A 26,359-nucleotide genomic window follows, 5' to 3' on the forward strand; every position below is an offset into this window, starting at 1 on the left:
AATAGCTTAGTCGCATGTAGATTGCGCATCATGGAAATGCCGAGGCGCTGGGGACTGGGCGCCGTTTTATATGAAAAGGCTTGCTTGTGACCTGGTAATGTCTTGTTGCTAATGTGAATGTTCCGAGAGTTTGACTTTGCGTGCGGACATGATTGCCACGACAATCCTGTCACGCCCATGTGGTACCTTGCGCAATCCCACAAGACGCAGTACCTTGCATGCCTTGCTGGATCAATACCCCATCAAATCAGCGTAATGTCTTCAAACTCAACATTGGCCATGTCTATGACTTCTCCCTTCATCACACCGTGGACGTACGCCTCACCTAGCAGCTCAAATGCACGCTGCACTGAATCATGGTTCGTCCGGCGTATTACAAAAGGCACACATGCTCTATCAAAGACTGCAATCTCATCGCCGATTCGCGCACCCCTTGGAACTAATGCGAAATAACCCTGTTTGGTCACAGCGAAACGACGCATCTTGAGTGCGGCCCGGAGCGCCGTTTGCAGGTCTTCTAGGGTCTTGGCTGGCTTCCGAGTCTTGAGATTGTCAAGTGTAAAGTGGCCCTTCTGCCGCCGCGCGCTCATAGCCTGGCCAGGCAGCGAAGGAGTTTGGCCCGTGGTCGAGTCCAAGATCAAGCCGAAAGCTTCGCTGTGCTCCTGCGTAGGTGCCGAAATGCTGGATCCGTCTCGACCAGCCAGCAGGGTCCAGAAAAAGGCTTCATACACTGACGTTCCCTCAATAAGATATCTTTGCCATTGCCTCGATTTTATGGCCAGGGCGACGTACGAGGCCAGGTCGATGTTGGCACTCTTGGGATCGTCGATATCAAGCGCGGGATTCTCGCAGACGCCGCCCAAGCTAGCAATCGAGTCGAAAACCTTGCCGGTAAAGGTGATTGCCTTCTTGTCCGAACTCAGCGTCATCCTAGGCGGCTCTTTCCCGGTGACAGGTCTGCCACCAGCGCAATAAAGGGCCCAAGCTTTTGTTGAGTAGCCCAGGGCGTTGGTCATACGTGCCTGGCTCCAGTCCGGAACCCATGATGGCTGTAGTGGTTGATCGTGGTCAACACAACTCAGAAGCTCGTACTGGAATGTGGGTATCTGCGTTAGGCACGCCTCATGGTAGACGTCTCTTGCTGAGAGCGAAGGGGAATAATCAGGTACGATAGTGGACTCCGCTATCCCCAGAACACCGTATACTTTGTCTTTGGCTTCTGTTGCCTGCGCATACCGCGTGGACACTAAGATGTTCAAGAGGTATTCTTTCTGGGTGAGAGCCAGGCCCTGAAGACGGTCTGCCTGGATCGAATTGACAATCGAAGCTCCTTGGGGTGGCAAAAGCGTCGACTGTCGTCCATCATGGAGTTCGCGGTCTAGATCAATATTGCCGGTAAGCCAGCCGAGTATGCCCGTCTGTTCCAAGCAGGCACACCATGCTGCAAAGTCGTCCCAGCAAGCCGAGGCGGGACCACACTTGAGGAACAGATTCCTCGACAGTACTGCTTCCTGTATCGTCCACAGTCTACTAAACCATGGTCTTCGCAGTAGTTGGCGGACAGCCCACCACGCTTGGTCTAGGGCAGGAGGGAAGTCTAGTCTGCCAAAGTCGGCCGCTGTGACTTGTGCATCAATTCCTTGCAAGCGGGTATATACAGTCTCCATTAAATCGAATGCACGTGCTGGATCATCCCCATCAACGTCGCCAAGCCATATAAGCGTGTTGGTAGCATGCGTGTAGATCATGCCCATGAGCGGGATTTGCTGTCCTTTCTCCGCCAGATCTTGCTGATTGATACAAATCTGGTCAGTCCACACGAATACACTTTTCTCTGCTAAGCGCAGGTGGCGCAGAGCGCCTGCCAAGCTTTGCGAGATTTGCAGGGAGTCATTGTCGATCCTGATAGCCTGGTCGAACACGGGTGCGCCCCAGCAATAGCTGAGCGCCGTGTACCAGACAGGATTCCCTGTAGCAAGGGACACAGCGTGGTTAGTATGCCTTGTCCATGTAAAGGTTCTCCTGCTTGTATTTGCTGGGTCGTCCAAATGATAAGTAAGCTGCTGTTCTCTTGGCGGATGTGAAAAGTCGATGCTGACTGCATGCAGATTGGCATGGAGCGGCGCTTCAAATTCGCCAGCACACAGTTCCAGTACACGTATCTCGCCTTGTCCGAGCGGTCTGTAGAGCTGTGAGGACGAGTGGGGTGCCGTTCGTTGACGACTCTGAGATTGTTTATGAGCTACAAATTCGCGGATGTGGCCAAGGGCGACGTCATCCATATGGCCTTTGTCATGGCTGGGTCCTTCCAGCGTAGCGGCTTCGAAGACATCTGTCTTGGACAGCGCAGAGTAGAAGCAGTTGCAGTCCTCTAGGGAGGCAAATTAGTGACCGGTCGGGTGAAGCTTGATGATGATGATGACGCCACACCTTGGGCATCGATTACGCATGGACATGTCGACGCATGCTCAATATGCTGATAGGATTTTCGTAAGCTAGCCATCTGAGTAGGTGGTGTGTAAAGGCGGGCAGAGATTGATGTTGCCATGTTTCAGCCTGGACGACAGAAGATACTAAGCCGCAAAGGGAATGGTGGCTGATGTCAGGCTGGGAAAGTATCGGCACGTTTGAAGAATGGATAGTAGGGTGTTTGATTTGGATATTATTCTGTTGTTCCTATCAATGCTGAAACAGCTCGATAATTTGGGGTTTGCTTACCTGCGCAGCACTACTAATAAACTTTGATCCAAGACCCTCTATCCAACTTTTTCTTAGGGCACCAATCACAAGGGATGGGGCTGACGAACATGCAGCACGAGACATGGTAGCGGTAGCGTCAGTCTGCCTTAGTCAAGTCCCGAAAAGTGCATGATGCCATGGCCCTTTGCTTGCTGGCCCTTGTTCCTCTTTCTCCTCTTTCGCTTTTGCTTGGGTTCATCGTCGCTGCTGTCGTCCATGTCTTCGTCACTATCATCGGCACCGTCGCTGTCGTGCTGGCGCTTTCCGCCAGGAGTTTCGTCTTCTTCATCATCGTCATCGCCATCGTCATCGTCTTCATCGACATCTTGCCAAGTCTGCTCGCCCCATACCTTGACCGTCTTGCCGCCACTGCTGATCATCCGGCCAGTGACGTCGAAATCAAGGCCGATGACGCTCTCGTGGGATAGCTCGTCGTGCTTGAGCTCAGCAACAATCTTGTTGGGTCCGATCTTGGCGAAGCGAATGTTGCCGTTGCCCATGCCCACGGCGACAATCTTGCCGCCGGGGCCAAGGCCATCAGGCACGACGGTGATGGCGTCGAGACTCTCGCCGCCTCCCTTAGAGCGGTCGATGATGATGCGCTCGTCCTGGTCGTCCCAGACGCCGCGCTCCCAGAGCGTGAGCACGCCGTTGCTGGCGCCAACGACGACCTTCTCGCCCACGTTGGAGCCCTTTGTGGGAAGGCCCGTGACAATGGCCGAGCTGAGAAGCTCCTCCTCCTGGTCCTCGCTACGGACCATGACTCCCCTGCGGATGTCGGTGACGGCCAGCGTGCTGCCGCCGGTGGTGACCCATTGCTTGCTGAAGCCACTGGTACTCGCTTGCGTCGGCGGCAGCGGGGTGAGGGACGAGACGTAGTCGTCGTGGGGGCGGTGCGTGTTCTCTGGCTTCAGCGACACTTTTCCCCCGCCCCTGAGATTTCTGATGTCGTAGATGTGCAGCGCGCCCGAGTCGGTGCTGAGGATGAGCGACTGGGGCGAGAGGGCATGGACCAGCGTCGGCGCATCGATGGCGCCGTTGGAGCTGTGCGGTGTTAGCAGTCGGTTCCGGCGTCGTCCTGTCCGGGGCACAGAGGACATACGGATCCAGCGGGATGGCAATCTTGGCGGCGACCTGGCCCGTCGTGGCATCGGCCATCTTGACGATGCCGTCGGTGCCTGCAGAGAACAGCGAGGCGCCGTCGACGCTGTAGCCAAGCGTGCGGCAGCTGCCCTTGTGCCGCCTCGTGCGCCAGATGCGGTCTATGGTGCCAAAGCCATTCTCCGAGGCGAGCGTCGTGTTGTTGTCGCCGTCGCCATCGTCGTCGTCGTCGTCGTCGCTTGCGCCAGACGGCAGGCGGTACGTGTGGACATCGCCGTTGGCCAGGCCTACTGCGACGAGCGGCTCCTTGGGATGGACGGCCTGCACGAAGATGTCGTGGTCTACGGGGAGAGCGCAGAGGTTCTCGAACATGGCGGTGATTGGCAGTGATGGCGGTGGTGGTGGTGGTCAATTGCACGGCCTGGCGACAGCTGCAACAATTTTTGTGGAGCCCCGGCAGGGAAGCTGCAGCCACGAGTCTTGGCAGGTACCAGTCGCATTTCACGTGACCCTCACGTGACCGCTTACATGCGGTCACGTGAGTCCGCCGAGCGCGGGCCGCAACAGTCACATGATCGTCCCAAGCCACACCACAACCACACAGACGCCTCGCCCCCAGCAGCATCAGCACTGCATCTCCACCGCCCCACTGCCCCGTCCCATCTCTTCCTGTCTCCTCCTGTCTCCTTCTATCTTGTCTCGTCTCGTCCTCTCCGTGGCACAAAGAGGAAGGTCGATAATGCTCCTTCACACGTTAGCCCGTTCCAGGAAAAAGCTCCCGAATCACGTGCCCTGTTGATTGGCTACCACAACCACGCCGCACTCGTCTTCGTCTCGACCATCGGCCAGCCGCTCAATTGCATCCAACATGATAGACTCCTTAAGAAGCCGCACAATGGCCGTTCCGTCTCATCACCATTGCAAGCTCAACCGCCGAGAATGCTTGCCTCGTCGCTCCTGTACGGCCTCTTGGCCGCAGCCTCTGCCGTCGACGCTCACAGGCACGCCAAGGCCGTCGACTTCACCGTCATCACCGGCATCCTCCAGCAGGACGACAACTCTACGGATCCCTCGGCTTTCAACTTCACCGCTAGCAACTTTGGCCTGATCGAGCGTGCCTATCCAAGCGATGCATCCCTCCCCCACGGCAAGAACCTTACTCAGTGGCAGCGTCTTGCTCACTACATGTCCATGTTGAATAGGAAATGCAAGCGCAATGAGCGCTACAGCCTTCTCTTCATGGGCCGCCACGGCGAGGGCGTCCACAATGCGGCCGAGTCTTACTTTGGCACTCCTGCCTGGAACTGCTACTGGTCCGAACTCGACGGCAATGCTACTGCCACATGGGCAGATGCAAAGCTTACTGCAGCCGGCAAGCAACAAGCTCGTGTCGTAAACGCCTTTTGGAAGCATCTGATCAAAGACGAGGGGATCACTCTGCCCGAGACCTTCTACACAAGCCCTCTGTACCGCTGCCTCGATACTGCAAGGCTGACTTTTGAGGGCATCAACCTCGCCAACAAGAAGCCGGTTGTCCCGGTGATTAAGGAGTTGCTTCGTGAAGGCATCAGTGCGCACACTTGCGACCGTCGCCACAACAAGACCTATATCCACCAGAACTTCCCTACATTTGAGTTTGAAAAGGGCTTTGCCGAAGAAGACCCTTATTGGACCGCGTTGAAGTCTGAGCCGCAGGCCAGCCAAGACGCCCGCTCCAAGGCTGTGCTTGATGACATCTTCACAAACGACCACAGTACATACATCTCTATCACTTCCCACTCTGGCGAGATTGGAAGTCTGCTGCGCGGTAAGTTTCAACGCTAGTTGCCAGCGAGATCGTAAGCGCTAACGACACATCAGTCCTCGGCCACCGTCCATTCAGACTAAGCACTGGCGCTGTCATTCCTGTCCTGGTAAAGGCCACTACCCTCAACACGCGTCCTACACCCACGAATCCTCTGCCTTATGAGACACAGCAGACATGTGCCGCACCTCCCACGATCCGTGACTCGAGTTGCAACGACTGTTCTTGCTGCTTGTAGCCATGTGGAATCAATACATTCGCTGTAGATACTCGGCACTTGGGCAAATTACTGTATATAGCACGAAACTGCATGAACATCTCCCAATATCTAATCATGCTGCCTTGTAAAAACATGACAAAGGTTCAAGCAGCATGGTTTACCCAAATGACCAGCTGCTGCCTTGACAAATGCTACGTAGATACATGCACGCAGTCACTCGGCAAAAAGCAAGAAAGGAAACGAAATGATGTTTCTGTGGCAATGCATCCATGTACTCATTCCAGCCATGGACATTGGACTTGACGATCCGCAAAACACCCCATCCTAAAAACAAGGTATAAAAATCAAATACAAGGTGATCAAGCCTAAAGAAGTAACATCCGACGCCCTCCATACCCCATGACCCATTGAGCCCGGCTGGCCCAGCATCATGCCAGTAACGGACCGAGCTAGATTGGCGCTAGACAAACCTAAACCGAAGGTCGAGAAGAAAAACAAGACGCACATACCCTCGCTTAGAAAAGCTGACATGTCGATCCTAGTCCAAGGCTTCTAGAAAAAGAATAGGGCGTGCAAGTAGACCTAGTGGCGTATAAACTACAGTGCTAGATGCATACTGTAGGTGTAGAAGGAAGCAACCGGGTAACCATGTCACGTGCGCGCGACATAGAAAAAAGCACTTGTCCATTCGGACCATGTGACGTTGATGCTCACCTCCCCCCCCCCACTTCTGCGCAGCCAGGAATAAGCAGGATCAGCCTGCGCCATGCATTGCGAGACGTCTTGTCTTCTTCATGGCCTCCGAGTACTGCAAAGCGCCATTCGCCATCTTCTCTTGTGCCGTCTGCTGACTCGAGTCCATGGCATGTCATGCTGGATTCAAAGTCGTTGTCGTCGCTCTGTTTAACCCATATTGTGCATTGCTCGTGACCTGTTGATTAATTTTCGATTACATTATGTATCTTACTAAATGGAAAACTGTACATATATCCAAGGCTACTTCATGGGGTATCTACGAGCCGCAAAAACTGAACTCACGCGTTTGAAATAGAGTGCGAAAAGGCCGTTGGTCGTAGGTAATCATGGTGGTTACCGACAAGGTCTTTGAAACCGGTGCAAGCTACACATGGGGCTGTCATTCTGACATGCAGCTTACCGTTTGTTTAGGGCAGCATGCCAATGTGGGGAATCCCATCTTACAGCCCCCACTTGCGTCAAAAATTGCAGTACCGACAGGTGCTTTGAAACGTCCTTGCGTTGGGTGCTGTCTGTGGCAGCGGTATGACGACAGTATGTATGGTACGCGTGGCGGTTGGACGGCGGCGCCGAAACCCCTGGTCTCTGCGGTGTGGCATGGACGCTATGGCACGGGCTGCGCTGACTGCCAGTTCCGAGTCGACGGCTGGGCGGAAATGAGACATTCTGGCCGCAGAATAGGCCGCCGACTAGAAGACTGAATCTCGTGTTGCTACATCTCACTCATCTGTACGGCGCAGACACAACCGACCCCCTTTCTTCGTCCGTGATGTAAAACGATTTTGACACCATGATGCCACTCTGAAAAGCATCCTCAAGACTGCCCCGCGAACTCGTGATTCTCAGACTCCTCTCGCTTTCGTTGTCGGCACTGTCCAGACGAGTCGACTTCTTCGAGTTTGGCGGCGCGCCAGTGCCGAACCAGTTGGCCGATTTTCCGCCGTGCATGTTGTCTTCTTCCGAGCTGCGCGTTTGGACAGTCGCCGAGAGCTTGTATTGGTCTGGTCGCAGCTTGTCGGCTTTGGAGTTGATGCCTGATGCAGCGCCGTTGGCTGGCAGTGGTGCCGACACGCCGTAGGCTGATGGGCGATAAGCAGATGGATTGCGTGTAGATAGACCGAGCTTGTGCATGGCGATGAACAAAAGGGGGCGGAGTGTTGCAAGACTGCCGGCAGTAATGGCAAGGCCTTGTTCGACTGTGGACCAGATGGCAATATCAAGCGTGGACCCTGGACGCATTAGTTTCCAGCGCTGTCGTCCAGTGCAGGTACTTACAAAGAAAGTCGGGCGAGTTGAAAAAGTGGACAAAGGGCAGACGCGCAATGACAGCAGCACTGGCAACGCAGCCCATTGTGATCAAGGGGATCAGAGCAATCTTTGTCCTCCTCTTCAACTGCAAATGCCAGACCATAAAGGCTGGGATAATGGCAAACGTAAAATCAGAAATGATGCTGAAGATGCTGTAGACATAGCCAAGGATGGTGATGACAGTATTATCGACGCATTTCCCCTGCTGCGAGATGCGGTCCCACATGTACGAGACGGGGTAGCACTGGAAGAGACAGACAAAGAAAAAGGTACCTCCGGCAACGACAGAGACCAACATGGCCATGTAGACAATCCTGTCATGATTATTAGCTCACAATACCTGTGCCGACAGCACCACGGCCACTCACCACGTGTGGAGTTTCCGAATGCTGATGCGCAATAGGAGGAACCCAATTGACAATTTGGAGCAGACCATGGATACCGAGTAGAACAGGTAGCAAAAGTACCAGGCGTGCTTTGCGTTCTTGATCTGGTCAGGGGACAGGTCACGATGATGGTGTCCTGTTCCGTGGTGGATACCGATGCACGAAGAAGTGGTGTAGGCGATGAAGAAGAGCTGGACATCAAGTCAGAGGAATGCGCCACCCGCGCTCGCCACATCACTCACTGTCGCGATGACCATCAGCCAGTCGTCGAGGCCAAAAGCCTTGACCATTCTCACGCGGACGTAGCACCTCAGCAGACAGGCTGCCACGGCTGTCGTGACAAAGACAATGTTGACTGCAAGCAGCTCGGGGCCTCGGTTGGGGACGGCCATGGTGTTGATAGTATCGAGGCACTCGGTGTATGTTCACGCAGCAAAGAGCCCCGGCGGGACGCCTCTGATGCTCGAGGGGACATTGTGCATTTACGTCGTGGGTCCGCCTGAGCCATGTGGAGCTATAGTGTAGAAAGCAATGCATAAGACATGCCGCCACGAGTGCGGTGGGTCACTGCGCGGCAGGTCCATACTGGATGCAGCGTCTCGTCCGTTTCAGGGAGAGGCCAATACCCAGACGGGCGTTTACCCGTGGAGCTAAGACGACCCGGCTGGGCAGTTGACATGTCGTTGATGCGCAGCAGGGACGAGAGGGGGCCCTCGAGCCAGCAGCCTGTGGTTCCAGACGAGATTGGCGCGCCATGAGGTGCGCGAGAGAGCCGCAAGGCGCCCGCCACGAGCGGGTCATTCCGTGTGGACGTATGTGTATGTGTATGTGTATGTGTATGCATCTGAGACGGCTAGGTCGGGGTGTGGCCAAAGTCTAAAGCGCCTCGTGGAGCAGCGACCGGGTGGCTGGGCGGAGGTTTGGTTGCCAGTATGGGTGTGGGTGTGGGTGTGGATGTGGGTGTGAGTGTCTGGACGCAAGCGGCTCGTACACACACGGGCGGGACGTGGTGAGGGTGGTGGTGGTGGTGGTGGCGCGCCACGTGACTGCCTAGCCGCCTTGGGCCTAGCGTCCGAAAATCCCAACCTCTCCTGCATCGCTCCGCATGTGCCGTCTCTTAGCCTCCATCTCTGACCTCCCTTAACCCGCAGCATGCCCCGGAGACACAGGCCAATGCTGCCTCTCGCTGCATAGCTGTCCAGTCTGTCCTTTACCCGCACGTTTCACCTTCCTCGACTGCCCGCTGCCGGCCCTCTCGATGCGGCAGTGCTCTGCCTGCACACAGCCAATGGCGGAAAAGACGTGTCCATATACGTATGTGGCATCTATCTAGGTACCTGGTCCGCGCAGTTCAGTGGACCTCTTACGGGCCCACGCTCACACGTTGCTGAGCATGCGCATGAGTGCCGAGTGATCCTCCATGGCTGGGCCAAGGACGAGTCGAGTCGATAGGGCGACTGGGTGGCGCTGAAAAGCAACGGCAAGACAGGCTGCCACCCTGCTGATGGCGAGCTCTAGCGTCCACACGTGCGCCTGCAGATTGCGAGTACAAGGCCGCCAGCAGGATCTCGCGACCATTGCACACTGCACTAGTGGACTCGCTGCCGCGGCCACCGGCACTTGGAGTGCCTTACTCTACCGAATGCAGGCACCGTCGCACGAACTGTCCATAGTTCCCGTATGAAACCGCGCCTCAGCGCCGTGGACCAAGGCCCGTCCGCAGTCAATTGTCCGATGGCCTACTATTGGCCTCGGAGCGCCTTTCGCATTTTGACGCACCAAGCCACACAGCTATGGCGCTATCACGACCAAAGTCATTCGACTCACGAGGACCCGAGTCTGTGTATCTCCCCTGCACCATGCGCAACGAATCAAGTTCCAAGCGACGCAGGGCTACCAATACATGCCTACAGGGATCTGGAGGCGCTAGACTGCGCTGCTGATCGAGCTCCGCGGATACTTCTTCTCCTGACTTGATGCTCGACTGTCCCAGGCCTCGTCCTATCTACTCAAAATTCGTCACGTTCCATTCCAATGTTGCACCAGTGGGCGAGCATGGTCGACGATTGCCTAGAGCAAGTCGTTAAGCCGGTCTACCCACTTGATATGGCGAACATGCATGTGTGCTGAATCTGTGCGACTGGCTGTTTCGGAATTTCCCACTTCCAGGCGACCCCCGGAGCACATTTGCCAGACTGCTTGGGCCGTCTCCGTGGAGGTCTCTGGTGACGACATGATATGCAGATTTCTGTGCCGGGTTCCACCGAAAGACGTTGCCATATTACGGGTCCGGGAACAAGTCGACGAGACGTTGCGACTACCCTGTGTCTAGCATTTGTCGGGTCTGGAGACACAGGCATCATCCACACGCAGACATGGGCACGATGCGATTTCGACGTACACGTGATTTGTATGAAATAGGGTGACTGATAGGCATTTGTTGAGAGGGGTTATACGAAATCGGGCCTCGATGAGCACTTTACCATGATGCAGCCAATGCATAATACACCGGGAGCTTTAAGACGGCCATGGTTGCTTTATGCGACGTCGCGATGAAGATGAAGTGGTCAACAGAGATGATGCAGAGGTAGGAGGCCACCCACCAAGACCAGCATGTTCTGCAAAACGGTCTGGCAGCCCGCAGCCCGCCCTCTTTGACGTGATAGCCGGCCATTTCGCCCACTACGGCTTTTATCACTCATCAGAGATCGATGGCATGGATAGTGTTCGCGTGTGCCTCGTTCCCTGTGAACTACGCGATGATGATTTGCGAACGTAAGCTGACCAACGGGTGTAGGAGATGCTGGCCGACATGGCCGTGGATGCAGGCATGTTTTGAATGAGCCTTGTATAGATACGAACTGTTGCAAGCAGCGTCTTTTCCATGTCGTTGCTCTCGGAAGCATGTGCATTTGCATGGGAAAATGGCGCAAGCCTCACGATAGCGATCCGTGCCCATGGGCCCTTCAGAGTTTTTTTTTCAAACGATGTCTTGGGAGCAGCACCGACGGCCGCCTTCTAGAAGACACGGCACCCCATTGATACGGGCCGAAACGCGGGCAAATCTGATGGTCCGTGGAAGCGTGTTTCTGCTTTCCTATTCGGCCGCTCGGGATGAATTGGTGGTGGGAATAGCGCGCACGGGCCACTTGTTGAAGGGTAAGTCACTAAGTACCTGCCAAGGCATCAGGTTATCTTGTGGCTTGGCGGCTAAGTCATCGTGAAGCCCACCGCGCTCACGACGCCACACATCGTCACAGCACCACTTCTCGGCCACAAGTACCGCCGCGCGAATATGCAGTCGACGCATCTGCGTCGAAGAAGAGGTATTTTTATCACGCAGAATGGCATATAAGAAAGATGGTTGTGGTGGGCAAGGCGACAGACACCAACCATCTATACCTCTCTTCCACACTTCAACGAAAACCCCCAACACCAGACTTGATCAACAACCTTGATCAGCAAGCCGCCAGCATGAAGTACTCGATAGTCTTGAGCGTCATGTCCACTCTTGCTGCTGCAGCGCCACTGGCCATCAACAATCCTCCAATTGTGACGATTGCCTTGATCGACGAACCAACATGCAAAGCCCTCAATGCAAACTTTACACAACCGCCAGGAACATCGACCAACAACCCCATTGGCCCTTGGATGATGGAAATCCCTTTGGACGTCATGCAAGACTTTAGCAAGAAGCCCCAGCAGATTGTCGAAATCGACGTTCAGCACATTACTGCAGGCATCGAGTCTCACGGCTTTGAAGTCATGGCAGACGACCCGGCTGTTGTGTGCGATGTCGGCGTGGCTGCGGCGAATGACATCCTTGTCAAGATGGGCTCCGGACGGACGAGGGTGACGAACCTCGAGTATGCACAGGTCACAAGTCTCTACTGTTACAAGAGGCTGTCAATTTAATAGGACGATGATGACGAAGACGAAGACGACGATGATGACAGGTTGTTGGTGTTTTTCCTTTCCTGTATTACAAACGGCGTTTACTTGGTGCTCTATACGGGATAGATAAAAAAAAGACATGAATAGATATGAGATAGACATAGGATAGATAGAATATAGATAAAAGTAGTGGATCGCTTGGAAAGCGGGCCCAACCAACTTGTTGGTTCAACTTTTAAAACTTTGCATTAGCCTGTTGACAATGTCAATGCCTCGCTGCTCGTCTTGTGATGGCGGCGGCGGCGGTGATTTGGCCTCGTGTCCAGATAAGAAACCTTCTCTCTGCATAATCTTCTCCATGATGCGGATACCGCGGAGTTCTTGCAATGTCGGTATGTCCTGCAGGCCATGAGGATCTACAGTGTCAAAGTCAATGCCGCCCGTGGGCCTTGTTGCGCCCGTTACTTGGAGCGTCGCCTCTGGAGTGACGAGATAATCGCACTGAACCTCTGCCGGCCTGCGTGGCATCGTGGGCTCTATGCTAAGATGCGCTTCATCGACTACCTGGCACCCATGTGCAACGGCGACCACACGTGTCTCTGCACGCAATGCACCCACGTCGTGCAGCAGCGCCCACTGCATTTCAAAGAGACTGGGGGCCTCGCGCACCACGACGCCTGCACTGGTGAAGACCAGGCCTCCCGTCACACACAGGTCGATTTGCAGCCCTTGGTCGCGCATCTGCGCCAGCGTCACGGCGCGCCCTGTGCCGGCTTTCTCCATGCCATCCAAACACGCAGCCACGTCGTATCTGGCTTCGCTGATGCGGCCTGGGTGCAGCAGCACAAATCCCCGGCGCAACTTGTACGTCGCGACCAGCAGCTGCTTGCCGTCGCGGAGCGCCCTCGCGCGCAACGGCTCCAGGCTGTTATCCGGAGTCGCAAGAATGGTGCGCGCCGCCTGGTAGCATGGCAGCGCCACCACCCGCTCCATGGCGGCTGCAGAATTCCGGAAATCAGGCGCAAAGCATGCAAAGTCGTAGTGGAAGCGCGCGTCGGGCACAGCGTGCTGCATCAGCTGGCTGTGGACGTGCGCCCAGATGCGGGTGCTATTAATGCCCTCGGCGGCCGAGGGGCGGGCCGTTGTTGCCATGGCTGCATGGATTTCTTGTGGGACGCAACGACCAGCGGCCTTGGGTGTTGTGTATCATGTATTTGATATATACGACTGGGGTTGGGTGGCGGGTGAGTGCGGCTTGTTGGGAGCAGAGAGCGAAGACAGTTGGCATGCTGACGTACGTGAGGGAGGGGAAGGAAAGCATGGTTGTGCTTAGTAAGCAGCTACTGATTACATAAGCCAACCGTGACGTTTGCTAGTCAACTCTCGCCTTTCTCTTTCTCTCTCCGCTTTCCGCTCTCCTCTCTCCTGCCCGCAGCCCGCAGCCCGCAGCCTCCAGCCTCGCACATCCACCTCCGCCATCGCTCTGTATCCATGTCCCCGCCGTCAGAATCCTCAGCCAGCACGACGCTCGCTGTCAATGCGCCTCGGAGCAATTTACCCCGCCATAAGTCGTTAGCGGGATAGAGGGACGCTACGTCGGCTACATGGCTGCATAAGGGCGTAATGCCGGCAATGGGCATATCTTGAAGCCAAGAAGCCTGGCTGCAGACACACCATGGGCACCCACTACACTCAGCCAGCCTGCAAAGAACCTGCTCTTTTCTTCTTCTTCTCCGCCTCGAAATGATCGGCAGCAAGCACGACGAGGCAAGCGTGGCAGCATCAGATGCGCCAGTCGGAGAGGCGGTGAACGCCGACTCCATCCACGCCGTCTCTCGCACACTCGACCATTGTACGCCTGATGGGCCAATTGAAGCTGCGCCACGCATCCCGCACAAGACGGAGCGTGGGCTGGAGGCGCCCAGGCCAAAGACGGCCAAGCGCAAGAGAATCTCGACAATGCTGAAATGGTTCGTCAAAGACCAGTGGTTCCTCCTCGCCATGGCCAGCGTGGTCCTCTTGTCCTCGCAAGTCCAGGTGCCAGCATCCCAGCAGCGGACAAAGCGAACCGTCATTACCTACCTCGCCGTATCCGTCATCTTCTTTGTCAACGGCTGCACGCTAGACACGCGCCTGATGCTCGCAAACTACATGCGCTGGAAACTCCACCTTTTCGTGCAGCTGCAATGCTACCTCGTATGCTCGGCCGCTACTTTTGCCATAGTCAGTCTGTGCGCCACGAACCCACGCTTCATGGACCCATGGCTCCTGATAGGATTTCTCTTTGTGGGCAGTGCTCCCACAACCATGTCTAGCAACGTCGTCATGACAAGGCAGGCGCATGGAAACGCTGCGCTGACTGTCGTGCAATCCGTCATTGGCCAGTTTCTGTGTCCATTCCTCACTCCGATTATCATTGAGATGTACCTTTCTACCGGCTCGTGGTACAGCAAGGTCCTCCAGCGGGGCTCGGGCTATGCAGACATCTACCAGCGTGTCTTCATGCAGCTTGGCTTATCGCTCTTTCTGCCCATGGTGGCTGGCCAGTTGGTCCAGCGTCTGTTTCCCAAGATGACGAAAAAAATCTTCTTCGACTGGAAGCTGCTCAAGCTCTCGTCCATTGCCCTGCTCACAATGGTGTGGCAAACGTTTGACCAGGCCTTTTCCTCGGGCGCTTTCAAGACTGTGAAGCCTTCCAACATCATCTTCATCATCTTCATCACCATCGCTCTCTATCTCATTTGGCTCGCAATCTGCTTCACGGCCGCAACGCTGTGGTTGCCGAAAAAAGACGTCATTGCGTGTTGCTACTGTTGTCCAGCCAAGGCACTCGCCATGGTGGTACCGCTTACATCAGTCATGTACATTAACATCGATCCTGTCGACCAGTCAAAGATGCAGATCCCAGCAATCATCTTCCAGGCATTTCAGGTTGCAATTGGCGGCATCATGACGATCGGGTTTCGCAAGTGGGTGCGAGAAGAGGAGAGAGAAGAGGCGGAGAAGCAAGTGGAAGCTGATAACACGTGACTTATTTGTTGGTGTTGATTTGCATAGCACACACTGTCTAGCGCTGGCCTACGGTTCCATTTACTCGCGAAATCAACTTTGTTCTATGCAACCACTGAGTTGCGGTATTTTATGATGGTTTCATATCAAGATGCAATTCGTGAGGCTGGCTTTTCCATTGACAGCTTGTCCAACGCAAAGTCTGATACATTCATTGCAGTGGATTGAATACGCGTATACTCAGTTGGACCGGCGCTTGCAGCAGCAACCATTTGGAATCTATCAAGGCATTAGTCCTCTCTTCTCGCGTCTCATGCAATGCTGGATGGGTACACTTACACATTTGCATGTGCCGACGAAGCCATCACAGGGACACTCGATACACGACAGTGCTGTCACTGTGCCATCGTCATTCCTAATCTCCTTGACAGAACGTGCCAGACTGACCTATGCCATTGGGATGTTGTGTCAGCCATGTCTACTTGATGGAGAGTAAGGGGGTGTTAGGAAATGGCTGGATAGTTCCAGGATGCGTACAGCAGCTGGGGATGCGAGCGTAAGAGATGCAGTCAGTGCCGCTGTGATGATGGCGGTGATCTTCATGGTGGCTCGTTGTGGGCGTGGCCGGAACACTGAGAAGTCGAGTTGGAAACAAAGGTAGCGCGGAGTAGGTTGTGCTATGTGTGGTTGGTCATATACCGCAGTGGCTGAAGATTTTATACTGTGAAGCAACGATGTGTCCATGCACAGAGGTGGAGACGGGTACATATATCGCTCGAGGATCCACCAACACACGGCAGATGGCCAGCTGAGTTCCACAATGGGCAGCGCGCGCTCAAAAGCAGAGGAGCTTAGCCACTGAGGTCACAGCAACACCCGTCACTGTTCAAGAAGGGCGTTTCAGCTTGGTGATTTCTGGGGCACCCGAGATCCAGATCTCCTGAACCCCTGACCCATTCTCCTATTTCGACCCTCTTACGTACATGCAATCAATTTGCCTTATCTTCTAGAGACTCCAGCGTCCATTTTGCCACGCGCACGGCTTGGTCTCTGTCTGATTCAGCCTCTCCAACCCATTTACCACGCTTTACCCAACCTCGCTTGTACATTCCGGCCGTCTGGTTATTCAATCAAAACCGTGTGATTTTAATTTACTTTCTTCTTTTGTGCTGGCTCGGCTGGTGATTGGACTGGTCCCGGTTAAATGGTATACAGGCACATAGGCTAGGGCGTACGCACACGTGCAGTGTGGCCAGATAGGGCTAGCAGTGGCACCACAAGCGAAAATGGATATATATATTTTTCTTACAGGCATAGTATGAGAGTGAGGGGCTTAGCACAAGGGAATGTAAATGGGCTTGGTGGTGGCTATGCACGAACTCAGATATCGTATTCATATCTATCTGACCCAAGCACCAGTTTTGCCTTCCGTGCCTTACGTCTGGCCCAGGCCCCTGTCTTATCAATCGCTTCGAAAAGTCAGCAAATTCAATATCAGCATCTCTTCTTTCTCGGTTATGTACTGAAGCTTGGACAGCCACATAGTCCCTTGCTTGCGAGCACGTGACGTAACATTTCCCCCACTTTCCCATAGGCCAATGGCATTTCTGCGCCTAGGCCACAGCCCTTGTCATCAGCAGAAATATGTATGCTCCCATGGTGTAGGAGTAACAGGACACCACCAAGGAGCTTATCCCACAATCTGGACAGACAGGTACCCTCATCTTCTGATCTCGACTTCTCGGCTGGCTAATGGTCCGAATGCTAGGGTATAACTTTATTGATCTTAATATGTTTCCTCTTCGTACTCCACATATTGACACCAATCCCTGGTGGTATGAAATCGGTACGGATACGCTTCACTCATGTATCAGTGTAAACACCATCTATTCGCGACAATGTTACTTTATTTGTGAGAATGACAAAGAATCATCTGAACACAATACACTAACATATGACATTATCTCATCCGATTCCAGATTTTATCAACCATTTTAGTACGCTGATATGCTGAGAGATATTGTCAATCAAGACAGAAATCAACAGCCAAGTATCGCACTGATGACGAATTCTGTAAGTTTTCACGTAGCTAGTCATCTAGTGTGGTATTAGCCACTTAACATAGACATGAGGGTGGTAAAAGGCGTGAGCGCTGGCAAAAACAAGTTGTCGTTCAACACGGGCATATATATAGCATGGAAGATATCATTGGAAAGATTGATGGCCAATGCAACTGAATTGCTGGTTTCATGGACTCATAAAGGGGAGCTCAGAGAGGGGATCCTTCCATGTTACGTTTGGAGTGATGGATCATGAGCACTCACACTCATGCAAAAAGAGTGTTTTGGCTACAGATGTTGACGACGACCTCCGATTCTCCGATCCTCCGTCTCTCCGTTTTGTACACACGAGTCCGTATTGATGTTGCGGGTAACATTGTAACTTCTGCGAACTATACGCCTGCACAGAACTGCGAAACACTATCACATCACGAAACAATAGAGCAATAGGCTATACGATCAAGATATCTGCTGAAAGTACCACACTTTGCTCATGTCACAGTCTGCTGTTAGCAACAGTTGTGCGAGAGCGAATTAATGAAGCACAGGCCAGGATGCTTCTCAACAAAATGTAATTCCTTCGCATGTGCTCTGGAGGATGTCTGGCGGTCAGTTGTCCGCTGATGCCGATACCACCAAAAGGAGCATAGTTGAGCTTCCGAATATGCAGCATACCCTTGTGCTTTTCGTGAATTCCATAAGATCCTCCTCAGACATACTAGTACTTGACTGGTTTGAAAGCAGGCAACGAGCTGACCATTCTCGGCCAAATGCCATGGGTTCTCCCCTGACAGTGAACATATAAATTGCCCTAGTCAATGATATGTTGCGTCCCAGTACACAATCACTTCTTCTTCAGAACAAATTACCATTTGTTCGACTACACACTTGACTTCGCCACAATGCCGGGTACTCTTATCAGCGATGCCCCCTTCTCTACGACAACTTGCAAACCACTGCACCCTAGTCTTAGCGCCGAGGTGCTTGGTGCGGATTTCAACAATATGTCGGAGAAACAGTTCCAGGAATCCAAAGGTGCAATAGCTAAAGTATGCTTGAATTGCTATCTCATCTGCCAGCTGCTAATCTATAGTAGTATATTGTGCTTATCTTTCGCAAAGCTAACTTCACTAACGAAGAGCATATTGCATTTTCTCGCGGGATTGGAAAACTAGAGGATTATAGTTAGCATAGCAAAAACCCACGCTTAAAATACTCTAAAATAGCTAACGTTAGCAACATTAGTGGGGAGGGACAACTGATTGAGCCTGAATCATCGCGTGCGAAATTCTCTAAAGGAAACAACGTATTCTATAATAATGGTGCTTTCAATTGGCAACGCGCGAGCTGGTCAATTCTACGGTCCGTTCAGCTACCTCCTCTAGGCACTAGGGGAGAGACTGAGTATGCAGATAGTCTGACCGCATAGGACGATCTAGACGAAGATTTGAAAAATAAATTGCTCAAAAGGGATCTTGTTAGCTGCCATTCGTTCTTGCATCTTCGGAAGCTTGGAGCCCCAGAATACTTCAAGGATCTTGACCCTTGGAGCACGCCCTTCACGCGTTTCAGACTCGTTTCGACCCACGAACCGTCTGGACGCAACACTCTTTATGTGGGCAACTACCTTCATCACCTTGAGACTCGCGATGGCAAGCCACTACCAGAAGAAGAGAACAGGATACTTATGAAGAAATTGATTGAGCATGTAACACGGCCAGAGAATGTGCTGTCGGTCGACTGGCACAATAATGGCGACTTGATTGCGTGGGATAACGTTTCAACACTACACCGCGCAACCGGAGGCATTTTTGAAGGCAAGTACTTCCGCGATATGCGTCGAACGACTGTCAAGGACGATAGTGCCGATGCTTGGGGCCTGAACTCGCACCAAGAATTAGAAGGTCAGGACCTAGCTGGGTTGGGCTGGAATCAGCAATCAAAAGAGTAAGTCACTTCCAAGAGATAGTAACACGATTAAAACAACCATTCTCTGCGACCTAGACGTAAATGCCCTCTGTTGCTTCTCTTCCGCACCACTCAAATGCTATCTTTCTCGATCATGTGTCTCATGTCCTAAACAAGATTCATCTGAGCTACTTTATCAGTCCAATATATACATATAGTGAAATGCTGTAGATAGAGTTGTAGTGCCCGTTGGAGATGTGGATATAATCTAAGCGATGATGTAGTGGTTGTCAAATAGAAGAAATTCCCACCCTCCAGCAGTATGATCGCAATGGTTTCAACAGTAAATCTTGAACACAACCTGGCACATCTAATCAACGATGGGAAATCCCGAACTTTCGAATGAAAAGTATAGAAAAGAAGGCGTGGAAAAAGATCGGTAGTGGGGAGCAATAGCCGTCTTGCGTGTTGCGTCGAACTAAAGTCAATATCGCTTCGGGTGCCTTGACATAGCCAAGCCAGCGCCCAGCCAACACCACCTCCTAGGCTTCGTCACCAATATCCTTCAAACCACCCTGTCTGGTCCAGAAGGTTGCCCAGGCATTCTGCCATCGCTCTTCCTTCAAACCCTTGAGCCAATGTTTTACTGTAAACTCTTCATCGTTGATGCGAATGACACCGTTCCTGATGCCCTTCCAGCCTTTCAGGGGGGCCTTGATATAGTAATGATCTCTGCCACAGAAACTGTGCCAGGGTTCTTCAATCTCGCCGCGCGTTTGAGCCAGACGTTTTGCGTAGCATACTTCGCAAAGGTCGCAGTTGACACAGACCAAGCAGTAGTACATCGGCTTCGTCCAGGTGTTGATTTCCGTTCCGCAACCTCCATCACAGTAGATTCCAGCTTCAGTAATGTCTTCTTCTAGCTGAGCTGACTCGGTCGCAGTATCATCCAGTTCTTGCTCCAGCAGCTTCTCGCCCGCTGTGCCATGAGCGGAACCTTCTCCTGCGATATCCATAACGCTATCTGCCAGAGATTCCTTTTTTGTTTCACCAGTTGTCGTGGTAGGGTTGGTGGCGTCTGCTTCAGCACTCCCTTCGTTAGAGACGGTCTCCGAATCTCCAATATCGCTACTTTGGTAATGGATAGCGCGATCCAAGATGGAAAATTGTGCAGAGCATGCGATTCGCGCATCATGTTCAAGACCATCCAACGAAGCCAGAACTTTGGATAGTAGACGCAAGCTCGATGAGTCATTCCAAGAGACGCTATCCTCCAGTCCATTGATGCAAGCTGCAAACAGCTCGTTCATATATCTCTGATATTCCTTTGCAGGCCCCATTATGCGAAGCATGTTCGCGCGCAGCATAGCCACATAGGATTGTGGAGTTCGTCATCATGCACGTGGGCACTCGGCAGGAGCGTCAACGACTCGAGAAGTGTTTCCTTTTTTGCTGGATCTGCACACGTCTGGAACTCATGAAAGAGGATTTCCGCTAGCTGCATATGATGCTGCGTCCTTGTCTCATTCATCGTCTCTTCGTACCAAGACTCCGGCTTCGGATTCATGGCCAATATTTCCTGACGCATGGCTTTGCCTTTTTCAACACAACCCATGACTGGATAGTATAAGCGTGCAATTGCACCACGAAGGTTGAACAGGTAGTAACTCTCCTTGGGAAGAGTTTTGGCCAAGCCGTTCAGCCACTCAAGTAGTAAATCGGTCTTCTTTGCCATTTTGGCCGCCCTCTGCATGCGAGTGACAGCATTTGCATCCACGAAGCCGTTGAAGCAATATGCGAACCAGCTATTGCGTTCTTTTACGGTCCACGTGTGGAGGGCTTCCATGAGCTTAGTCCCGTCGGTGTCATACTCCTCTTTGAACAAGAGAGTAATCTCATCTAAAGTCCATCCGGGCAGAGGATGTGCACCCGAAAGCTCTCTAGCTTTGTTGTATATCTGTAGAGCATCCTCAGGCTGGTTCAACTCAGTAAATGCTGTCGCCTTGGCTGTCAGTATGTCCAGCCTGATGTCGTTCAACTCTTTCGATTTCGCTTCTGTCAGATCCTCTGATTCCAAGTTTGACAACATGTCGTATGCTTGATCATAATAAACGATTGCCTCGGGCTGTTGGTCGATCCATGTGTACTTGGGTGCTAAGAGGCGAAGTGTTGCAATCCTTTCCAAAGCGTCGCCTTCCATGCACTCCACAGACTGCTTCAAGTATGACACGCCTTCGGTGAGCATTGCCTGCTGGCGATTCAGATCCCGAGATTCATATCCATATCCACACAATGTCGCTCCAGTCGCCCTCAATGTCCTGAAGTCTTCGCCTGGAATTTTGTACTGGGCTATGACAGCGTCTATCATCCTCAGTGGCTCTTCTTCGTTCTTTTCCAAGCGATTTGCCTGTCTTATATTAGTAGTTGGCCAATGGAGCAAAACACAACATACCAGAAACAGAGTTGCTTTGACAAATTCGAAGGTTTCAGGGATCCAAGTCTGATCTATGGCATTTAGCCAATTTTGTACATGACCATGTGTCAATAAAAGCAGAACATTATCTTTATTGACAGTGTTTGCCCATTCCTTGACCTGGCTATCAATTTGTCCGTCCGTAAGAGATGATGCCTTAGCTGCCCACACAAGAAGTGTGTCGAATCACGCAGCAGGCGAGTCGTCCAGCCGTTCAGGATACATATCTGTATGTCTTGCCCGCTGCTCAAATAATTTCGCAATGTTGTTGGTATTCTGAGTTATGGTATACAACAACGTTGCGACCTGCCGGATGACCTCGTCTGTCGAATTCTCCACGTCCAACTCCTCGAGATGCTCGTACCAATATTGAATAGCGTACCGTGCAAGCGCAATGCTTGGCTGGTCTTCGGGGTCTTTAGCTGCCTGGATCATGATGTTTGCACACATTTGAAGGATCGTAAGTTGTGCAGCAGAAGCAGGCGTCCTGAACTCTGTAGCGCCGTCTGCTTCTATACTAATGCTTTGGAAATACTGCCGCAATGATCGATCCTGGAATGTCAAAGGCAAGTCCCGATAGGCAAGCTCAGGGTCGCCATCATCTTTGAAATCTTCATTTTCGTCGTCGTCCTTGTCATCATCTTTCGTGTCATCGTCCGCCTGTCGAGCCTGGGTGAGCTCAAGAATACGGGACGAGCGGCCGATAATCTCTTCCTCAATGTCGAAGGTGTCGTCCAAGAGTGTCAACTGAACCAAATGCGAGGCTTCGGCCAGACTAAGTGATCGCTTTGGAAACGCTAGCCATGCAAACATCTTCTTCATCGCTTGATATTGCGTCTCGGAACGATTATGGCGACATTCCTCCAGAAGAAGCCTATAAAGATCATGCAGAGTAGCGGGTAATCTCTCCAATTCTTCCAGCACAGCTCGTTCTCGGCCTATGTAGGAGAACCTTCGAAGCACATGCTCAACGTAGAGCATGCTGTCTGCGTGCTTCAATACTTTGCGTGTGATGGCTCTCTTGACAGTTTGACTGAACTTGCACAAACGTGGTAGCGACAGCAGGCGGCTCTTTACAAGCGTCTTCATATCAGATTTCATCTCATGCTTTGTAACTTCAATCACCAAAGGTTTATAAAGTTGCAGGATGATCTTCTCTTCTGGTCTGCCAGTTGCCAGAACTGACACTCTAGCATTCTCAGTTGTCAAGTCTGATAAAAATTGAGTGAGAAGCCCCCCCTGCTGAATGTGAGCCTCGTCTAGGCCGTCCAGGATAAGAAACAAACGACTCGTTGGCTCGTTGTTACGTGGAAACATGGAAAGAAAGAACCGATCCCAGGTAGAAATGGAGGTCCTTTTCCCAGAATCCTCTCTGATCTGAGCAGCTACCTGTTCAGCGTATTTGTTATTTGATTCGGCAATCTGTAACGCGGCCGACGCGAAGGCATTTTGCATTGACTGCAGGTACGGGTGCTCCTCCTTGAAGAAGAAATAGGCCAAGTAGCTTTGATCGCTCTGACGTGCTCGCAGCTCCTGAACGGCTGAGAAGGCCAGGAAGGATTTTCCAATGCCCTCAGCTCCTGGTAGCCACAATAGCTGACATGCTCCCTCTGACCAGGACCTGAAGTTTGGGTGTTCACAAAGCCATCTAGCTGTTTGTTGGACCTGTGATCCACGCATATCTTCTTCTTGCACTGAGTTCTCGCGATGAGCGTCTGCCCAAGATGGAAAATCCATGTTGTTTTCCGTCAAGAACTTCTTAATCTCTCGCAAAGCTTGAAACTTCCGGTCGCCCCCATCGCCCTTCGACTTTGTAGCCTGCTTTTTCTTGTCTTCGTGTTCTGATGATTTGCCCAATTTGTCTACCGACTTTTGCAGCTGCAGAAGTAGAGCGTGGCTCTCATTCTGCCTGTTCTGCACTGCAACGAATCCTTCGGTAACTACAACGTCAAGCTTCAAACTGCTCAGGTAGAGCTGCTGCACATCTTGCCCCAAGTTGGCGCGAAATGATTGCAGCTTATGATCTAATTCGTCGAGTTTTGCAGTGTTAGCGGATGACTCTTCTCGCATAGATCTCAAATTGTCGTTTCCTGCGCGCACATCCTCCTGAAGAGACCTGATCGAGCTGTAGCTCTCAAATCCTACAGATTCATTGAGCTCCTCTATCGAGACTTGCATGGCTGCATACGCAGCCAATAGCTCCTGGTCCTCCATGTTCCAAAGTGCATTTAGGAATTGTGCTAGGAGTGATTAGTATGTCCTGCCGCTAAACAGGATGATGCTTACAAAAACGCTTCTTCTTGATTATATATCTTACTCTGGCGCATACCGACAATTGCATGGAGAAAACTCGAACAATAGCGATTGCAAGCGGACCGGAGTCTGCTCGCTGTTCGAGAAGAGACAGCCGCTGGAAAAATCGAGATGAAAATGCAAAGAATGACTCGACACGGTCATAATGTGCTTTCAACCCAGCGAAAGCCTAGTAAAAATAAGTATTTGACCTTTGAAAGGTTGATTTATACACACTGATATCAAGCGGCTTGCAGCTGTAAAAACGAGCCCCACCGGCATTGCTGGTGGAAATGCGCCAGCAGCGGAACCGACAATCGCAACGCCGTCAATGCATTTCTGCATATCGCCCAAAGAGTCTCCCATAGCAGATCGAAACTTCGCCATTTTGCTGCCGTCATTCCTAAAGCCTTTGAATTTCTCCATGCTGACGTCAAGGATTTTCATCGCACCAGCCAAGTCTAGTGCGCCCATAGACGAGAGATCCTCATCTGTTCTTGCATTGTAGTCATTGATAGCCTGAGTCCAAAGCCTACCAAGGTCTGTCGACGTGCTTTTCGGTCCGGTCATTGTAGCCATTGAATGCTCATAGGGAAGAATCCAGCAGGGTAACAAAAATATAGAAGAGAATCGCGACTAGGAATTACGGTGTAGATACACGGATGATATGATACAAAAAAGCTATCGCCGAAGATATATCTTTGTCCGTGCAATAGCGGAATATATATAATTTGACGGACATCGAGGGGCGTACTAAAACGTCACAGATTGAGGAAATATAGCATAATGAAAGTAAGCTGCATGGGAGTCTTATATGATTGGTAACAGCGAAGGACTCGAGTGCGATTTACGATCTCTTAGTGATTGGGGGCTAGAAGCAATGCTAGTAATTGGTAGGCCAAGGCGATGTTGAGATTGATATTTTGGGGGCCAACAACAGCTGTAAGCAGAGATGTAAAGAGGCAGAGTGTATCTAATGCCGCTTATAGGTAAGGTAGGCGTAGATAAATCTTTTATACTATTTAGATGGAGGGTATCTTGATATTTTGTAAATAGAAAATAACAGTAATCAAACGTAAATAAAGTGATAGGATTAGCAAGAAGGATTCTCTCCTTAACGCAGAACTTAAGGTTAAAGGCTAACTAGCAACTACGTTAGAGGGTAATAATGACTATAAGGCGCTAATTACGTATTTTAGCCTCTTACTTAATAGTAGCCTTTGACAAGAAATAAAATACCATTAAAATATTAAATATTATCTTCTTTTATACTTTTTTATAGAAAGTTTGATTCAATACACAAATTATAAGAAAATCAAACTTTAAGCATAAGGATAGATGTATATATACATTAACTATTAATTTTATTAAAGCTCACTTAAAATCGTTTATCCCTTATATAGATTAATACTAGGTTTTACGTTATAGCATATACTTCATTGTTAGGTGCGGCTAACAATATATATACTATCCTGTGCAGAGAATCAGCAGAACGCTAATTACTCGTACCTTTTTGGCTGTTGTGGCCTAGCAGCACAGGGCTGAGTCACTAACATTAATTATTCATTTCTTAGTTCATTTTTATGAGTTTTTTTCATATAGTACTATAATAATTATTTATCTTACTACTTAAGCGTCCTTATTTAGCCTAAAACTAAAATTTAGAAAGTAACGTATTCCATCACCAAGCAGGCCACATCACCAAGTGTGCCACTTTTTCTTAGCATCACAAACTTCACGTACGAAAGATAATGCCCTAACAATAGAACGCGATATTAACTTAGTAAGAAGGTAGGCTTTTTCTAGCTATTTAGGCCTATTGTATAGGCTAGTTTAAGAGCATTTAACGCGCTATAGCAGCCTATAACGTCTATTATTAGCAGATATCATAATAGCTTTAAAGAATTACCTTTTAACCTATAACACAGCTAAATTGCTAGAAGCTAACTAAGTCTAAAGAGCAAACTATTGTACAATATATTCTTAACCTAGACTTGTAAGGATTTGCCCCCTATCTATATAAAGTAGCAGATATAGCAGAGAAACTACTACGCGAACGACACACACACACACCAACTTTTAAGCAGAAATCTTTCATCAAAACTCGTCAATTTTCTATCAGATATAGGGGTAACACGTCGCGAGAAACCGATTTACGCCACCTCTAATGTGTGCAGCCCTCTCGTTGAGGTGCTAGAGGGGGTATTGTCGGTATTCTTGCGACGTGTTCGAAATGCGAAAATCTTCGAGAACGCACAGACCGCCCCGATGACTAATAGGGAGACTACCAAACGAAACCAAAACAATTAAAACACCAAATAAAACAACAAAATCAAAAATCCTATATCTAAACGCCGAGACAGCCTGATCCCGCTGTGGCACCATATCCAACCGCCAGGGACAGTCTTT

At 51.2% G+C, this 26,359-nt stretch overlaps 10 protein-coding genes across 10 annotated transcripts; 4 read left to right on the forward strand and 6 right to left on the reverse strand.

Moving 5' to 3' along the window:
- Positions 1-242: 242 nt before the first annotated feature.
- On the reverse strand, positions 243-4,212 carry SETTUDRAFT_161599 (uncharacterized protein; the record flags this gene model as incomplete). The annotated part of the gene is made up of 4 exons (XM_008028251.1): positions 243-2,025; positions 2,065-2,371; positions 2,876-3,783; positions 3,842-4,212. The coding sequence occupies 4 exons, from the start codon at positions 4,210-4,212 to the stop codon at positions 243-245; spliced, it is 3,369 nt and encodes a 1,122-aa protein (XP_008026442.1).
- Positions 4,213-4,569: 357 nt separating this feature from the next.
- On the forward strand, positions 4,570-5,967 carry SETTUDRAFT_151648 (uncharacterized protein). The gene is made up of 2 exons (XM_008028252.1): positions 4,570-5,647; positions 5,701-5,967. Exons 1-2 carry the CDS (start codon positions 4,780-4,782, stop codon positions 5,880-5,882), a joined length of 1,050 nt encoding a protein of 349 aa, XP_008026443.1. The 5' UTR covers positions 4,570-4,779; the 3' UTR covers positions 5,883-5,967.
- Positions 5,968-7,343: 1,376 nt separating this feature from the next.
- SETTUDRAFT_151651 (uncharacterized protein) lies at positions 7,344-8,706 on the reverse strand (the record flags this gene model as incomplete). Its single annotated transcript, XM_008028253.1, has 4 exons — positions 7,344-7,849; positions 7,896-8,242; positions 8,297-8,505; positions 8,557-8,706. 4 exons carry the CDS (start codon positions 8,704-8,706, stop codon positions 7,344-7,346), a joined length of 1,212 nt encoding a protein of 403 aa, XP_008026444.1.
- A 2,173-nt stretch (positions 8,707-10,879) lies between these two features.
- On the reverse strand, positions 10,880-11,429 carry SETTUDRAFT_169459 (uncharacterized protein; the record flags this gene model as incomplete). The annotated part of the gene is made up of 1 exon (XM_008028254.1): positions 10,880-11,429. A coding segment is annotated over exon 1 (188 nt), but the record flags the coding sequence as incomplete, so codon positions are not given.
- A 245-nt stretch (positions 11,430-11,674) lies between these two features.
- On the forward strand, positions 11,675-12,229 carry SETTUDRAFT_28818 (uncharacterized protein; the record flags this gene model as incomplete). The annotated part of the gene is made up of 1 exon (XM_008028185.1): positions 11,675-12,229. The coding sequence occupies one exon, from the start codon at positions 11,675-11,677 to the stop codon at positions 12,227-12,229; it is 555 nt and encodes a 184-aa protein (XP_008026376.1).
- A 57-nt stretch (positions 12,230-12,286) lies between these two features.
- On the reverse strand, positions 12,287-13,360 carry SETTUDRAFT_151655 (uncharacterized protein; the record flags this gene model as incomplete). The annotated part of the gene is made up of 1 exon (XM_008028255.1): positions 12,287-13,360. The coding sequence occupies one exon, from the start codon at positions 13,358-13,360 to the stop codon at positions 12,437-12,439; it is 924 nt and encodes a 307-aa protein (XP_008026446.1). The 3' UTR covers positions 12,287-12,436.
- An 807-nt stretch (positions 13,361-14,167) lies between these two features.
- SETTUDRAFT_161604 (uncharacterized protein) lies at positions 14,168-15,238 on the forward strand (the record flags this gene model as incomplete). The annotated part of the gene is made up of 1 exon (XM_008028256.1): positions 14,168-15,238. One exon carries the CDS (start codon positions 14,168-14,170, stop codon positions 15,236-15,238), a length of 1,071 nt encoding a protein of 356 aa, XP_008026447.1.
- Positions 15,239-15,457: 219 nt separating this feature from the next.
- SETTUDRAFT_110809 (uncharacterized protein) lies at positions 15,458-15,820 on the reverse strand (the record flags this gene model as incomplete). Its single annotated transcript, XM_008028257.1, has 3 exons — positions 15,458-15,496; positions 15,557-15,664; positions 15,755-15,820. 3 exons carry the CDS (start codon positions 15,818-15,820, stop codon positions 15,458-15,460), a joined length of 213 nt encoding a protein of 70 aa, XP_008026448.1.
- A 2,359-nt stretch (positions 15,821-18,179) lies between these two features.
- Positions 18,180-19,228, forward strand: SETTUDRAFT_161605 (uncharacterized protein; the record flags this gene model as incomplete). Its single annotated transcript, XM_008028258.1, has 5 exons — positions 18,180-18,326; positions 18,374-18,461; positions 18,504-18,692; positions 18,717-18,892; positions 18,920-19,228. The coding sequence occupies 5 exons, from the start codon at positions 18,180-18,182 to the stop codon at positions 19,226-19,228; spliced, it is 909 nt and encodes a 302-aa protein (XP_008026449.1).
- A 499-nt stretch (positions 19,229-19,727) lies between these two features.
- On the reverse strand, positions 19,728-24,520 carry SETTUDRAFT_39886 (uncharacterized protein; the record flags this gene model as incomplete). The annotated part of the gene is made up of 6 exons (XM_008028202.1): positions 19,728-20,510; positions 20,588-21,592; positions 21,638-21,782; positions 21,849-23,898; positions 23,945-24,140; positions 24,188-24,520. 6 exons carry the CDS (start codon positions 24,518-24,520, stop codon positions 19,728-19,730), a joined length of 4,512 nt encoding a protein of 1,503 aa, XP_008026393.1.
- Positions 24,521-26,359: the final 1,839 nt, after the last annotated feature.

Source organism: Exserohilum turcica (genome assembly GCF_000359705.1).
Source record: "Exserohilum turcica Et28A unplaced genomic scaffold SETTUscaffold_23, whole genome shotgun sequence".
Taxonomy (NCBI): Eukaryota; Fungi; Ascomycota; class Dothideomycetes; order Pleosporales; family Pleosporaceae; genus Exserohilum; species Exserohilum turcicum.